This window comes from Staurois parvus, unplaced genomic scaffold (assembly GCF_062004578.1).
Source record: "Staurois parvus isolate SC_StPar_1 unplaced genomic scaffold, SC_StPar_1.0 ptg000715l, whole genome shotgun sequence".
NCBI lineage: Eukaryota > Metazoa > Chordata > Amphibia > Anura > Ranidae > Staurois > Staurois parvus.
In genome coordinates, this window is record NW_028318511.1 from 11,768,952 (window position 1) to 11,785,295 (window position 16,344).

The window sequence follows — 16,344 nt, forward strand, 5'->3', positions numbered from 1 at the left end:
GGGTGGCCAGCAAAGGAAGTTCACATATTTCTGTCAAAGCAGGTGTATTGTAAATGACCACTATAGCAAAAAATATTGCACTCTGATAACCGTATGGGGTTAAAACCCTGTAATGATAGTATTATATAAATTCCTTTTTATGCCACATGCCTTTATATTCCTAGATTGTAAGCTCCGAGGAGCAGGGCCCTCCTATCCCTCTTGTATTGAACTGTATTGTTGCTGTATTGTCTCCCATTATATTGTAAAGCGCTGAGCAAACTGTTGGCGCTATATAAATCCTGTATAATAATAATTTATATTTTCTATACATTTGCATACAGATCAAGCTTTCCAGCAAGAGTGACAGTTACAGGGGTTGGACAAACAATACAGCACTGCTGGTATGCTTACATTGGGCATGTGTTTCTCCAAATTTACATGCAGACTTAAGCAAGTAGAAAAAATATAGCAGGTCTACTGGTAGATGAACAGGTAAAATCACAGCTAAGAGACAAAGAAAACAATACTGCTGTGGTAATACTGGGGGACAGACTGCTATATATATATATATATATATATATATATATATGCAGTTCTACTTTAAATGACCTTCTAAATTCTACCTTAGTACATCGGTCTTTTTCTTGTTTGAGCGTTTTCACTTGTTTCTCCAGGGTTTGGATATGTGCTCCTGAAATAGAATCCTGCTCCTTGGACTTGTCTATGGAACAAATAAGTATTTATACAACTACAGTAGTTATTGGCCAGTGCATTATGGTAATAGGATCATAAAACATGAGGTGAAAAAATTGGTTTTGTTTTCTACATACTTACCTGTAAAATCCATTTCTTGGAGTACATCACGGGACACAGAGCAGGCCATAATAATGACTATGTGGGTTATATGCCACCTATAGGTGAATGGACACTGGCTGACCAATCAGAGAGGAGGTCCTCCCCTAGATAACCCCTCCTACACAGGAAGTACCTCAGTTTTTGAAGAAAGCAATGAAATTCCAGAAAGAGGGGAGGGACCTCTGAGTCCCGTGATGTACTCCAAGAAATGGATTTTACTGGTAAGTATGTATAAAACAAATCCAATTTTGTTTAATCATACATCACAGGACACATAGCAGGCAATAATAATGACTATGTAGGCCATCACAAACCAATAAAACCTTGAGGGGTGGGTGGCATCACACTTACCACCGTCAACATCCCAAAAGGAGCTACTCAGCAGTTCGCAAAACACTGCGACCAAAGGCAGATATCTCCGTGGTTCTGACATCCACCTGGTAAAACCTTATGAATGTATGAACCAAAGCCCATGTATCAGCCTTGCAAACCTGAGCAACTGAAGCCTGCTGGCGGTTAGCCCAAAATGCCCCCACACTCCACCTGATAGAGTGTGCTCTCACCCAAAAGGGTGGAATCTTGCTCTTCAAACCATAGGCGTGAATGATTAACTGACGAATCCACTACTTGATTTGGATGCTGCCTGACCTCTCCTGGGTCCTTCCAGCAAAATAAACCAAGAATCAGCCTTTTTAATCGGCACCTTTATTCTCAAAAAGACCCTTATTGCCTGAACCACATCCATGGCATGTAAAGATCTTCCTCTTGCCGACTGAGACCTAGGAAAAAAAAGAGGGAAATATCCTGATTCAAATGGAAACTAGAAACCACCTTTGGCAAAAAGAATGGATGAGGCCGCAACACCACCTTATCCTGATGTAAAAACAAATAAATGGTTCTCTACAAGAAAGAGTTGCTAACTCAGCCGCCCTTCTTGCAGAGGTGATTGCCACCAAAAACAGAACCTTTCCAGTTAGCAGAACTAAGGAATTTCCCTGAAAGGCTCAAATGGTGGTTTCTGTAAAACTGCCAAGACCAAATTCAAGTCCTAAAGGACAGAGGGGCTGTCTGACAGGAGGAATAGTACGCATCATTCCCTGTAAAAAAAAAAAATACAAACCAAATAGTGATAAGCAATCAGTGTTTGGGAAGAAAAAAAAAAACAGCCAAGGCTGAAACCTGACCCTTAATAGTACCAACAGCCAACTTCTTTTCTACTCCTGATTGGAGAAAAGACTAAATTCTCCTAATCAAATATTTCCACAGGTGCCATATTTGAACCTCACACCAGGAAATATATGCCTTCCAAGTTCTATAAGCATAAGCAGTATTACCAAAGCATCCACCCCTATCGCAAGAGGGTCTCGCATTCTGGACACAAACCTGTCCACCTTGCTCTTGAACCTGGATGCCAATAGATCTACAACTGGGCACCCCCAATGCTGCAAGATTGCCTAGAACACTTCGGGATGCAGAACCCATTCTCCCAGAAACAACTGCCGATGACTGAGGTAGTCTGCCTGCCAATTCTCTGTCCCTGGAGTGAATACTGAACTGGAACATGCCCTTCTGCCCAAACCAGAATGTGATGTACCTCCTCCTGAGCCCTCCGGCTCTTGGTACCACCTTGGTGGTTGATGTATGCCACTGCTGTGGCATTGTCGGACTGGATTCTGACTGCTCAACCATGAAGCCTGGTCGCCCAATATCTCAGGGCAAGCCACAATGCCCGTAGCTCCAGGATATTGATAGGAAGGATCTTTTCCTGTCCCCTGGACTGTGGTCTCCTCTAGAACAGCCCTCCAACCCAAGAGGCTGGCACCGGTTGTTACCATCTTCCAAATCACTGGTGGGAAAAATCTATATGGCTGGGGGACAGAGATATAGGGCAATACAACGTTGGAATCTTTTTGTTCCATGCCGACAGAATATTCCTCTGTAAAGGCTTTTAGTAGAACTGAGCATAGGGCACTGCCTGAAATGAGGATACCATCTTCCCCATTAACTTCATACAGAGACGAATGGAGGGATACTTCCTGCTCCTGAAACTCTGAACCTGATCTCTTAGGGCATGGCTTTTACCTGGAGGTACAAACACCTTTGCCTGGACAGTGTCTAGGATCAACCCCAAATACTCCAGACTCTGTACTGGCTGCAGAGCCAGATGTGGCAAGGGCCACATTTTTTCTCAGGCTTGGACCAGACTGACCCCTGAGCAGTATATCCTCCAGATAGCATAAAATCGATACTCCCTGAGTTCTGAGCAGCCCCAGAACTGGAGCCAGAATTTTTGTAAACAAACTTTTGATGACCGAGAAATATCGCCACATGCAAGTATGCATCCTTGATGTCTATGGATGCTAGAACGTTTCCCTCTTGTAAAGATGCGACTACTGACCAAACTGACATCTGAAATTAACAAATCTTTAGGAACCAGTTTAGCCCCTTTAAGTCTAGAAGAGGTATTACATCCCCATTCGGTTTTGGAAATGTGAACAGGATTGAATGAAATCCATGGAACCTTCCGTTCGTTGGAACCTCCGCTATCACGCCCTGAAAGTTCCTGAAATAAAAATTTCCTTCTCAATGGTTTTGTAGATACTTTGGACCTAAGAAACCGGGAGGAGGAATTCCCCGAAACTCTAGTCTGTACCCCTGAGAAACTGTATAAGTGACCACTTTTCAGCTCTTTCCAGACCTCCGGAAAAAAAAAAAAAAAAAAAGTCTCCCCCCTCACCCTGCGCACACGAGTGGGGGTGCCCCTTGATAATGAAGCAGACTTAGAATATGACTTGGCGGATTTCTGCACCCAGGGTTTCCTCTGACCCTGGCCCTGAAATGTTCCCCTAGACACAGAGCCCTATGTACAGAGAAATGCTTGCTAGTTCCACCGAGCAACTCTGACCACAAGACCCTGTGCATGTGCACCGACAGAAGGGCCATGCGAGAGATCTGCTGAATCAAATCCTTAAGGGCATAAACTGTAAAATACAAGGCATGCTGTAAATCTGCCAAATCCACAGCCGTATCCTCCTCCAGAATAGATGGTCTTTCAATCACCCGTCTAACATGGTCATTGAGACTCTGACATATACCGACAGCAGCAACCGTTGGTTGTGAGGCAGCCCCTGCCAGTGAAGAGATCCTTGAGGAGAGATTCTAATTTTCTATCCTTAAACATCTGAGCATTATCCACAGGGCAAGTTAAATGCTTATTCAGGGACAAGACACAATCAGCATGCCCTACTAACATATTTCTTCTTCATAGCATACAGAAGGGAGAATCTTTTAGACGGAATAAAAACTATCTGGGTGATCCCAGTCAGCATAGATAACTTGCTGCAAAAGAGGATGCACTGGAAAAGCCTGAGTGCTTTGTGGCAGCTTTGATGAGCCCAAAGAGGAATAAGAAACCTCAGATGCCTCCACGGGGGGTAACTTGAAACCTGACCGGACCATAGGGTCTTAACGAATTACCTCTGTGAGTGAGAAGCAGTGACCCCCTGTTTCTCATCAGGCTGTGACTCCTCTGACAGAGAATCAATTGCCTGACCCTCTTCAAGATCCTCTACTGCATCTTCGTTACATAGTTGCATGGTTAGTCTGGCTGAAAAAAGACAAAAGTCCATCCAGTTCAACCACAGAAAAAAAAACAAAAAAAAAACAAGTTATAATCCTATACCCACAGGTGATCCAGAGGAAGGCAAAAAAAACCAGCAAAAGTATGATCCTATTTGCTCCTGCAGGGGATAAAATTCCTTCCTGATCCCCCGAGAAGATATTCCCTGGATCAACTTTAGCTATAAATGTTAGTATCCAGTTATATTGTGTGAATCTAGGAAAGAATACAGGCCACTTTTAAAGCAATCCACTGAGCTGGCCAGAACCAACTCTCGAGGGAGTCTATTCCACATTTTCACAGCTTTTACTGGGAAGAAACCTCTCCGTATTTGGAGATTAAATCTCTTTTCCTCCAGATGTAAAGAGTGCCCCCTGGTCCTCTGTGATGACCTCAGGGTGAAAAATGCTACGCTGAGTTCACTATATGAACCACTGATGTATTTATACAAGTCGATCATATCCCCTCTTAATCTCCACTTCTCAAGAGAAAATAAATTCAGTTCCTCCAATCTTTCCTCATAGCTGAGCTCCTCCATGCCTCTTATTAGTTTGGTTACCTTTCTCTGCACTTTCTCCAGTTCCACAATGTTCTTTTAGTGAATTGGTGCCCAAAACTGAACTTCATATTCCAGATGAGGTATTACTAATGATCTGTACAGAGGTAAAATGATGTCTCTCTCTCTCTGGAGTCTATACCTCTTTTAATATAAGATAGGATTTTGCTTGCTTTAGAAACCGCAGCTTGGCATTGCATGCCATTATTAAGCTTGTGATCTACCAGAACTCCCAGATCCTTCTCCACCATAGATGCCTCCAGTTATACCCCCCTAGTATGTCGAATGCATGCATATTCTTAGCCCCCCCCAGTGCATAACCTTACATTTATCAACATTAAACCTCATTTGCCACAAAGTTGCCCAATTAAACAGTGCATTGAGATTGTACTTGTAAATTGGAGACATCCTGTAAGGACGTTATTCCACTGCACAGCTTGGTGTCATCTGAAAAGACTGAAACACCATTTTTAATCCCAAACCCTATATCATTTATAAATATATTAAAAAGTAAGGGTCCCAACACTGAGCCTTGAGGTACACCACTGACAACCCTAGACCATTCAGAGTATGAATCATTAACCACTACTCTCTGAATACAATCTTTTTTAGTTTTCTATCCATTTTTCTATCCATTTTTCTAGCCAGTTTTCTATCCATTTACATACTGATATTTCCAAACCTGTAGACTTTACCTTACACATTAGCCGTGTGTAGGGAACTGTCAAATGCTTTTGCAAAATCCAAGTAAGCCACAGCCACAGCCACCCCTCTGTCCAAGGTTTTGCTCACCTCCTCATAAAAAGAAATCAGATTTATTTGACAACTTCTGTCTTTCATGAATCCATGCTGCCTGTTGCTTAAAATATTTTTTTCTCTCAGCAAGAACTCATCTATGTGGTCCTTTATTAAACTCTTCAGTATCTTCCTAACTATAGATGTTAAGCTAACAGGTCTATAATTACTTGGTAAAGATTTTGATCCCTTTTTAAATATAGGCACCACATTGGCCGTACGCCAATCCAATGGAACTATGCCAGTCATTAACTAGTAGCCGACCGCAGATAGCCGAATGACGGCTTCACTGCGGCCGGCCAGTTCTGAGTGGACGTCATAGGACGTCCCCCAGAACGCGCTCTCCTGCGCGCCCCAGGGGGCGCGCACCCGGCGATCTCCGTGATCGCTGTGTCCTACGGACACAGCTGATCACGTGATGTGGTAAAAGGCCGATCCCAGCGGCCTTTTACCACGTGATCAGCGGTGTCCAATGACACGCTGATCACAGGGAAATGCAAGTGCCGGTTCTCGGCTGCACTTTCCTCACGCTGTCAGATCGTGAGGAAAGTACTGCCGAAAACCGGCAGTTGTCAGAGCGGGGATCAGCACCGATCATCAGGGCACTGATGATCAGTGCCCTGATGATCGGTGCCCAGCAGTGCCACCCGCAAGTTCCGCCCACCTGTGCCCAGCAGGGCGCCCACTAGCTCCGCCCACCTGTGCACAGCAGATCACCCACCTGTGCCCAGCAGTGCACCCACCTGTGCCCAGCAGTGCACCCACCTGTGCCACTCTGCAGTGTCACACACCTGTGCCCAGAAGTGCCACCCACCTGTGCCCAGAAGTGCCACCCACCTGTGCCCAGAAGTGCCACCCACCTGTGCCCACCCACCAGTGCCCGCCCACCAGTGCAGCCCAGCAGTGCAGCCCAGCAGTGCAGCCCAGCAGTGCCAGTCAGTGCCCAGGGGTTGTGCCAGTCAGTGCCGCCAGTCAGTGCCCAGCAGTGATGCCAGTCAGTGCCGTCTATCAGTACCCATCATCAGTGTCACCTATCAGTGCCGCCTATCAGTGCTGCATATTAGTGCCGCCTATCAGTGCTGCATATTAGTGCCGCCTATCTGTGCCACCTCATTAGTACTGCCTATCAGTGCCCTTTAGTGCTGCCTATCAGTGCCGCCTATCAGTGCTGCCTCATCAACGCACATCAGTGAAGGAGAAAAAATACCTGTTTGAAAAATTTTATAATAGAAACAAAGAAACTTTTTTTTTTTTTCAAATTTTTTGCACTTTTTTTTATTTATAGCGCAAAAAGTAAAGCGCCCAGTGGCAATTAAATACCACCAAAAGAAAGCTCTATATGTGAGAAAAAAATGATCAAAATTTCATATGGGTACAATGTTGCATGACCGCGCAATTGTCAATCAAAGTGCGGCAGCGCTGAAAGCTGAAAATTGGCCTGGTAAATAAGGGGGTATAAGTGCCTGGTAGGCAAGTGGTTAAAGAGTCCCTAAAAATTAGAAACAATGGCTTTGAAATGACAGGGGTCAATTCTTTAAGGACCCGTGGGTATATGCCATCTGGTCCAGGTGCTTTATTCATCTTTATTCTGTCTAAATATTTCCAGATCATATCAGTTGTGAACCAATGTGGATGATCTGGTGCTGTATCAATACCATGCCAATTAAGGACAACAGCTCCACCATGCTCCTTTGTATACACAGAGCTGAAGAAGGCATTTAACCAGTTCCGCATTGCCCTATAATAGAAATACTGCTACAGGGCAGCACGGGTGCGCAAAGTCACATATTTATACGTGATTTTGCAGTTCTGGGTAGGGGGCGCGCACGAGCCCTACTCTCGCCGCCATTCACGGCCTTGGCTGTCAATCACCGAGTATCTCTGACGGGGGAGAGACCTGTATGAAGACAATACAGATCTCTCCCCTGTCAGCTCCTGCAAACTGCTTTGTATGGCTCTATAACGCAGGCTCCAGTGCCCGAAGGCCGCATTACAGGCAAAACCCCAAGGATTATTCTTCTTATCCAGCGAGGCTCAGGTACCATCCATTCTGGCTAACAGATTTTTGAATGGATCCGATTGAGTTCCTTGATTCCCAGTTGAATTGTTCCAGACCTCCCAGTATGCTCACAGAGCACATGCAGCACATGTTCAGTGACCATCCACCTTACAGACACTAGCAAAAAAACTGATTACTTTCTGTTTCAGAGGGGTTATATGAGGGAGAACTTCCTGTTTGATTGGGCGGCCAGTGTCCATTCACTGATAGGTGGCATATAACCCCCAGTCACTATTATGGCCTGTTTTACGTCCCATGATGTACAATACAGGAATGTTAAAATAAATGAACCAGGTAAAGTAGTGTACAATGTGGATATACAGTATCGGCAGCCACATAACAGAATAGTCCATTTTTTTTCTGTAATTCACTACCATTACCCCTAAATAATGACGCCAGAGCATAATATGCAAACTTGGCTTATATAAGCATGCATGTCTTTGCAATGATAGTTTTAAACATAATTATATTCAGCTCTTCTGTCTATATAGGATCCAGTACTCACCTGATAATTTCTTCTGCAGAACTTCTATTTCGATCTTCAAACTGCGGATCTCATTGTCTTTGTTGATTGTGTTTTGCACAAGATCTTCAAAAACAAAGCATTGAATGTTCAGAATGCAGTACAGTACAGACAGGCCTTGCAGAAGTAATATTATTATGTACATGTACTCACCTTGATACTGATCTTTTTCCTGCCCCAGTTTATTTCCTACACCATTACTGACACAGTTGATCAGTGTTCCAGCGTCTGACAAGGAGCTAAATTTGTATTTTAAACAGATACTTAAATAACAGAAAGTGGAATGAACTACAAAAAAACTAAGCAATTAGTTGAACAACCTGAAAAAGAACACACCCAAACATCTTCCACCACATTTACATAATCTTCAAGGCAAAACCATAAAATATAGCAAAGAATATAACCCAGCAAATCCAAAAGTACATAAATACACAAGACATAAGAACTGCATATTTGCCAAAAAATTAAAGGGAAAGAAACAAAAAGGAGATTTACAAAAACTGGTGCATTTAGAATCTGGTGCAGCTGTGCATGGTAGCCAATCAGCTTTTAACTTCAGTTTTAAAAATAAATACATAAATATGTCATAATTACCTGCTCTGCACAATGGTTTTGCACAGAGCAGGCCCAATCTTCCTCTTCTCAGACCCCCACCCCCAATCCTGGCTCCTCCTCCTTGACCAGTGCCTCCAATAGCCAGCTGCTTGCTATGGGGCACTGGTGCGTGCTCACTCTGGAGCCCCGCACTATGCGTCCATAAGACACAAAGCCATGGCTCAGGCCCCGCCCCCTGCTTTCTTCTCATTGGCTCACTGGCTGTGAATGACAGCAGTGAGAGCCAATGGCTTCTGCTGCTGTCTGTCAACGAAGAGAGGAAGTCCCGGGATAGCAGTGGCTTGTCTTTACATCGCTGGGGGGGAGCAACACACAAAGTTTTTTACCATCATGCATAGAATGCATGAAGGTAAAAAACCTTCAGCCTTTAAAAACACTTTCAGCTTGTTCGATTAAGCTTTGGCAATAAAACCTGGAAGCTGATTGGTTTGTGTGCAGAGCTGCACCAGATTTTGCACTCTCCAGTTTTAGCAAATCAACCCCATAATGTTTGCCATTGCTGTTTTTTCATTCTGCAAATGCTTGGTGCCTGGATGTCATGTTTATCCTTTAACTTCAATACCCTGAGCCCCTAATTGAGAAGAAACTAGCAGAGAAGAATTTTTTACTTCAATCTGACTTTCCTAACCTGAATACTTTTTAATTTTTTTTCTAGATCAGCCACTTTAAGTACTAAAGCAGAGGGTCAGCATAAAGGGTTTGTTTAGATGCGTATATGAAGCAGGCTTTCAGGTGCATTCCACCTGTGTTTTAAGCCAGTTTAAAAATATTCTGCATTCCATCTGTATTCCTTCAGAAATTTTTGTGACCTGCAACTGACCTTCTAATCCGCATTTGACCTACATTAAAGTGGAACTACATTTTAAAATGTGAGCAGACAAGCTCTTTATTGCAGAAAAGACATCCAAAGTCTCTTCTGCAATAAAATAAAGCTGCCTGTCTGCTTGCAGTCCTCTCTAAAGCTGCACATGCACAGTTCCGTTTACATTCGGGCACAGTGCCTGTGTGATGGAATGACTGAACTGTGAACCAGTAATGGAAAAATGTGTGCTGCTCAGGCTACAAAGGAAAGCAACCCTGTGTCTACCACTATGAGTACAGGCCAAGGAAAGAGCTCCAAGCAACTGTTACGCAAAGGATAGATCCCATGAAGCCACACATCTATGTAGACCCGCTGGTGTTGGAATGAATGGCCATCTCAGCCTGGGGGAGTGGCCTAATTGGAGCCTAGGCTGAGACTGCCATTCATTTCAATACTAGCGGGTGTGCATAGATATGTGGCTTCATAGGATCCATCCTTTGCTTAATGGAATGACTGAACTCGTGCACATGTACTGGAGATATGTCGTCCCCGTGATGACCAAGATGACCAGAGAGATGATGTTGTCAGATTGTTTAAGCAGAGATAAGTATTGTGAACTCTAGTAGTTCTTTAAAGCTGCTTCATGCTGCCGTTTTATCCACATTCATTATGGGGGGGAAGTTCTGGGGGGTTACACTTCTGGCACCATGCGGAGACAGTAATGGCAGACCTATATTTCGCCTAGGAAATAATTGCCTTCAGTGATTGGTCATATATTCGTTCTTGTATACTTACCAGTTGGATGTAAATGTGAATCCCACAAAAGGCAGAAGATGAGCAGCAAACCCATTGAGGTTATTTGGAGGTAATGTTTCCTGGAGAAATGTAAAATTATATTTAATCTGTAAAATGCTATTGATGGTTCATATATTAAATTTTCCAGCAAAATATAAATGCATTGGAGTAGGGATATTTATATAACCCTGGGATAACAAAAAACACATGCAATAGCACAAATATCACATGGCTGTAAAACTCCTCTTTAAGGAAATTTCCCTTGACTTTTTGTCTGCAAACTTGACAGGAAGAATAATAATAAAAAAAAAAAAGATTAAAAACATGACAGTGATTCTATCCACTCACATAAAAACAAAAAGAAAGTAGAATGGTCTCTCTTTACATTTTAGGGAACATTTGCAACTTAAATCAGCTGTATGCATTTCTACTCTGCATTAATGTCCTTAATATATCCTATGTCATGTGGAATATCATATAGACTTGGCACAGTTAACATGTGCTTAATTTTTTTAGTTAGCATAGAAATTGAACAAATAAACAGAAAATCATCACCAACCGAACTTTTCAAAGAATCATCATCCACATCAAAGTTGGAGGTGTCTGCTGGGTTGTCAACCTCAGGAATATAGGGTGGAACAGCAGTATGTATGTTATCCCAATCTACTCCGCTAAAGAATGGGTGTTTCTTAAAATCGCTGACACCTCCTCTTCCAAGGCGTTTCTCTTGCCGGCATATAAGTCGCTTGATGAGATCCTTTGCATGCTCAGATACATCAGTAATGTCAGATGGAAACTGCAAATGTTCCTGTACCAGAAATAAAAGTTTAATAGTCAAGCACTATATAATAACCTAATGTGGAATAATTTAAGTTTCAATTTAAAAAAATAACAGGTGCATTGATAAAACACCCATATGACCTTATTTCAGATATTTGTTTCACTTATTTAACAATCATTTGCAACACCTAGTGATAAAATAGCAAACTTGGTAGCGGGAATGAGTTAACAAAGATCTCTTGTGTAGCTCTGGACTATTCAGGTGACTACCAGCAAATAGTATCAATCTCTTCATAAAAAGATTAAAGTCATCAGCTTAGCCCTAGCCTAAGGTTGGTCATACATGAGTCAGTTTCGACCAGCAGGATGAACGAAAAAAAAAAAAAAAACTGACCTGATTCCCTCATCCACTTCTTCAGGTTGATGGAGCAATCCTCCCCACTGTGTCTTTGCATTCTGATAGTGGAGAGACTTCCTAACCATCAGAATACTCTGGGTCAGTACTGCAGTCTTATTGCCTGCAGTGCTAATCAAGCAGAAAAAAAAAACACGACCGGGCAGTTGAACAAAAGTCAAATCGGTAGATCGATTTCTGCTCAACTGCTATAGCCACACATGGAACAAAATTCATCCAATCCTTGCTGAACAGGCTAAATTTCGATCTATGTATAGGCAGCTTAGGAGTGTTCTTTAGCACAATTTAAACATGCATGGGAAATCCTGGGACATCTGACCTCACCAGCATTTCCAGGGTGCTCCATGATCAAGCTCTGCCCTGCATTCCCTGCAACCTCACTGCAACATTATACTGCTTTTATAAGTAGTACCCTCTAGTGTGCTGCTAGAATAGTGTAGGCAAATCTATTGGGTATGACACATGGTAACTGTGCGAGTCTGTGATTAAGGTCAGGTTACTGCAGGTCAAGCTGGATGACTTAACAGTTCTGGTTGTGGAGGACCATGGAACCTTCCAGAAGCCAGGGAGCAGAAGGGGTGGAGATCTAATCTACATGCTTGTGGGAGACTAGCCAATCTCAGGTTTGGAAACACAGCAGCCCTCGTGAGGGTAGCGCTACATATGAATTATAAATAAATATTTAAAAAAATAATAAACTAATATATATATATATATATATATATATATAAAACTTTTTCCCATATAAATGAAACTATTGGAAATAGATCAGGTACCCCATGAAAAAACAAAAAGACACTGCAGGTGTCTGACACAAGCAAAGGTTGTTGTTTATGGCGTATTTGCATATTTGCCAAAACACTCTCACAAGCATGTGTGATGTCCTACAGGATTTTTGTGAATGAAAACCTGTGAAAATTGTGCCATCTTTATCAATTCCTGCCCAAACAAGTCTAATTTGATCTGATCTCAACGTTGCACTATATTTATGCAGATTTCTTCCTGCTTGCTGCAATTAGGCAAATCTTTTTTTTTTGCTTTGGATAGAGTAGAGAGGGATAAGAACCCCTGTCAGGTTTTTTTGTGTGTCTTGTGTCCTTGTTAGGGAGATTCACCCTCTATGTTTACTGTCATCACAGAAAGTGAAGTAAAAGAAAATTAAAAATAAAAATAGAGGGCAAATCTTCCAATGGGGGACACTAGCTCAGGTGACAACCATGGATTCCCTCACATTTCCACTCACTTCCTGTTTTGGCTATGAGACAGGAAGTGAAGAAAATTCTCTCCAAAAGGGACACAAAGGGCAACAAATCCGTCCCTTATTCTATCCAGAAAAAAAAAAAAGGAAAATTGCATCATATTTACCGTAATTTTCCTTTCCCGACGCAAAATCATGGCAGCATACATGTGATATAGCTCTGCCCCTAAATCCACTCACAGGACATTGTATAATTTATACAATTCTGACTGAGAGCAACCTCCCCCATTCACCGTACAATCAAGATCAAACAAGGGAGAGTTCGTATGCTGCCATGGATTGGCGTCAGGAAAGGAAAATTACGGTACGTATGATACAATTTTCCATTTTTCAATGACAACATGGCAGCATACATGTGATAAATAACTAGCTAAACAGGGAGGATTAAACTGTATAGTAAAACTGCATTACAATGGACATGGAAGCCTAAACTACCATTCTGTTGAATTCCATTGATGTATAAGTCCCTGGATCTTCCCTGTAGTGCCTGAGGCAGGTGCTCTGTGGTAACTAGCCTGCTGCTTTGCAAAAGTCTTCATAGACACTTTGCATGCACTACCCCGAATGTAGAGATGGTCCTGGCTGAATGAGCCTCTACAACTTCTGGAGGCTCTTGTCTGGCTGCACTGTTTTCAGGATGACCTTGACACTCCCAAGATAAGATTCACTGCAGCTTCCTCATTTGAATTTGCCTGATGTAAACACGAACAGCCTCCCATAGGATTTAAACTAGAAAGCAGCTTGAAGGTAGGCATCTTAGATACCTGGTACATCCAACTTGTGTAGGTTAGGTACCATCTGTGCCAAAGAGGATGGAATCACCAATTTGTAAGATGAAAACTGAAGCCACCTGGGGACAAAGGTGCTCAATGGACAGACCCCAACTTGTTCATAAGAAAGAAGAAGATGTAATACTCTGTAGCTTGAAACGCTTGCAGGTCCAAAAGTCTGCCCCCAGAAGTTATCGGGGGACACTGCTTCTCAAGTGATGTCCTACTGAAGACAGAGACCTGGCAAGGAAATCCAGTGCCAGAATAAAATCCCACAGGGGAAATGTTTTTCCTCCTCAGTGCCAAGTCTCAGGACCAACCCAGTTGTAGATCTTGGAGGACAAAAAGGAGAATGGGGAAGGTTGCTCTCAGTCAGACTTTTATAGATAAACACAGGTCCTGTGGATGGATATAGGGGCGGAACTACAGGTGAAACTCGAAAAATTAGAATATTGTGCAAAAGTTCATTTATTTCATTAATGCAACTTAAAAGGTGAAACTAATAGATGAGATAGACTCATTACATGCAAAGCAAGATAGTTCAAGCTGTGATTTGTCATAATTGTGATGATTATGGCTTACAGCTCATGAAAACCCCAATTCCACAATCTCAGAAAATTAGAATATTGTGAAAAGGTGCAATATTCTAGGCTCAAAGTGTCTCGCTCTAATCAGCTAATTAAGCCATAACACCTGCAAAGGGTTCCTGAGCCTTTAAATGGTCTCTCAGTCTGATTCAGTAGGAATCACAATCATGGGAAAGACTGCTGACCTGACAGTTGTGCAGAAAACCATCACTGACACCCTCCATAAGGAGGGAAAGCCTCAAAAGGTAATGGCAAAAGAAGTTGGATGTTCCCAAAGTGCTGTATCAAAGCACATTAATAGAAAGTTATGCGGAAGGGAAAAGTGTGGAAGAAAAAGGTGCACAAGCAGCAGGGATGACCGCAGCCTGGAGAGGATTGTCAGGAAAAGGCCATTCAAAAGTGTTGAGGACTTTCACAAGGAGTGGACTGAGGCTGGAGTCAGTGCATAAAGAGCCACCACACACAGACGGATCCTGGACATGGGCTTCAAATGTCGTATTCCTCTTGTCAAGCCGCTCCTGAACAACAAACAACGTCAGAAGCATCTTACCTGGGCTAAAGAGAAACAGACCTGGTCTTTTGCTCAGTGGTCCAAAGTCCTCTTTTCTGATGAGAGCAACTTTTGCATCTCATTTGGAAACCAAGGACCCAGAGTATGGAGGAAGAATGGAGAGACACACACTGCAAGATGCTTGAAGTCCAGTGTGAAGTTTCCACAGTCTGTGTTGATTTGGGGAGCCATGTCATCTGTTGGTGTTGGTCCACTGTGCTTCATTAAGTCCAGGGTCAACACAGCCGTCTACCAGGAGATTTTGGAGCACTTCTTGCTTCCTTCCGCAGACGAGCTTTATGGGGATGCGGACTTCGTTTTCCAGCAGGACTTGGCGCCTGCCCACACTGCCAAAAGCACCAAAACCTGGTTCAATGATCGTGGGATTACTGAGCTTGATTGGCCAGCAAACTCGCCTGACCTGAACCCCATAGAGAATCTATGGGGCATTGCCAAGAGAAAGATGAGAGACATGAGACCGAACAATGCAGAAGAGCTGAAGGCCGCTATTGAAGCATCCTGGTCTTCCATAACACCTCAGCAGTGCCACAGGCCGATAGCTTCCATGCCACGCCGCATTGAGGCAGTAATTGCTACAAAAGGGGCCCAAACCAAGTACTGAGTACATATGCATGCTTATACTTTTCAGAGGTTCGATATTGTTCTATGTATAATCCTTGTTTTATTGATTGCATGTAATATTCTAATATTGTGGATTTGGGGTTTTCATGAGCTGTAAGCCATAATCATCACAATTATGACAAATCACGGCTTCAACTATCTTGCTTTGCATGTAATGAGTCTATCTCATATATTAGTTTCACCTTTTAAGTTGCATTACTGAAATAAATAAACTTTTGCAAAATATTCTAATTTTTCGAGTTTCACCTGTATATCACATGTTTGCTCCCATTTTGGAGTCAGGAAAAAGGTTTGTCTTTAATTCTACTTTAATGTTAAAAGGCAGCAAGATCTCAAACTAAAAAGATGAACTCTGGATCCACCATGTCACTACATTATTTACAAATTACTGTTATGATACCTGGGTTGGATAGCGTAAAACCACTGATACTTAAATAGCCAGGACCAACCCCTTTCAAGATTTTTTTTTTCTTAAATTAAACATATTACTGATAGCAATGAATGGTTTGCAGCCTGAAAGCCTCTATTAAACCACAAAGATTTATTATTTGGTATGCAGTCACTATGTATGAAAACTACATGCACATTGTAATGTAGCAGCAATAATACAACACAATTTTGTTTCGCAAATAGGTTTTACTGGACATAGAAAACACATTTCAGATATCTTCTACATTTAATAATATGCATTTAATCTACCAAAAAAAACGTTTTGACAAGGAACAATTCAGGAATTGCTTA

At 42.4% G+C, this 16,344-nt stretch overlaps 1 protein-coding gene across 1 annotated transcript in view; it reads right to left on the minus strand.

The window, feature by feature from the left end:
* The window catches only part of CDC42BPG (CDC42 binding protein kinase gamma), a 188,035-nt gene that overhangs the window by 71,263 nt on the left and 100,428 nt on the right, over nt 1–16,344 (minus strand). Inside the window, exons 8-12 of the mRNA XM_089653608.1 lie at nt 11,161–11,409; nt 10,602–10,681; nt 8,543–8,628; nt 8,372–8,455; nt 606–703 (exon numbers count right to left, since the gene is read on the minus strand). Of these exons, the coding sequence (XP_089509734.1) occupies nt 606–703; nt 8,372–8,455; nt 8,543–8,628; nt 10,602–10,681; nt 11,161–11,409 (597 nt within the window). The remainder of the gene's footprint in view (nt 1–605; nt 704–8,371; nt 8,456–8,542; nt 8,629–10,601; nt 10,682–11,160; nt 11,410–16,344) is intronic.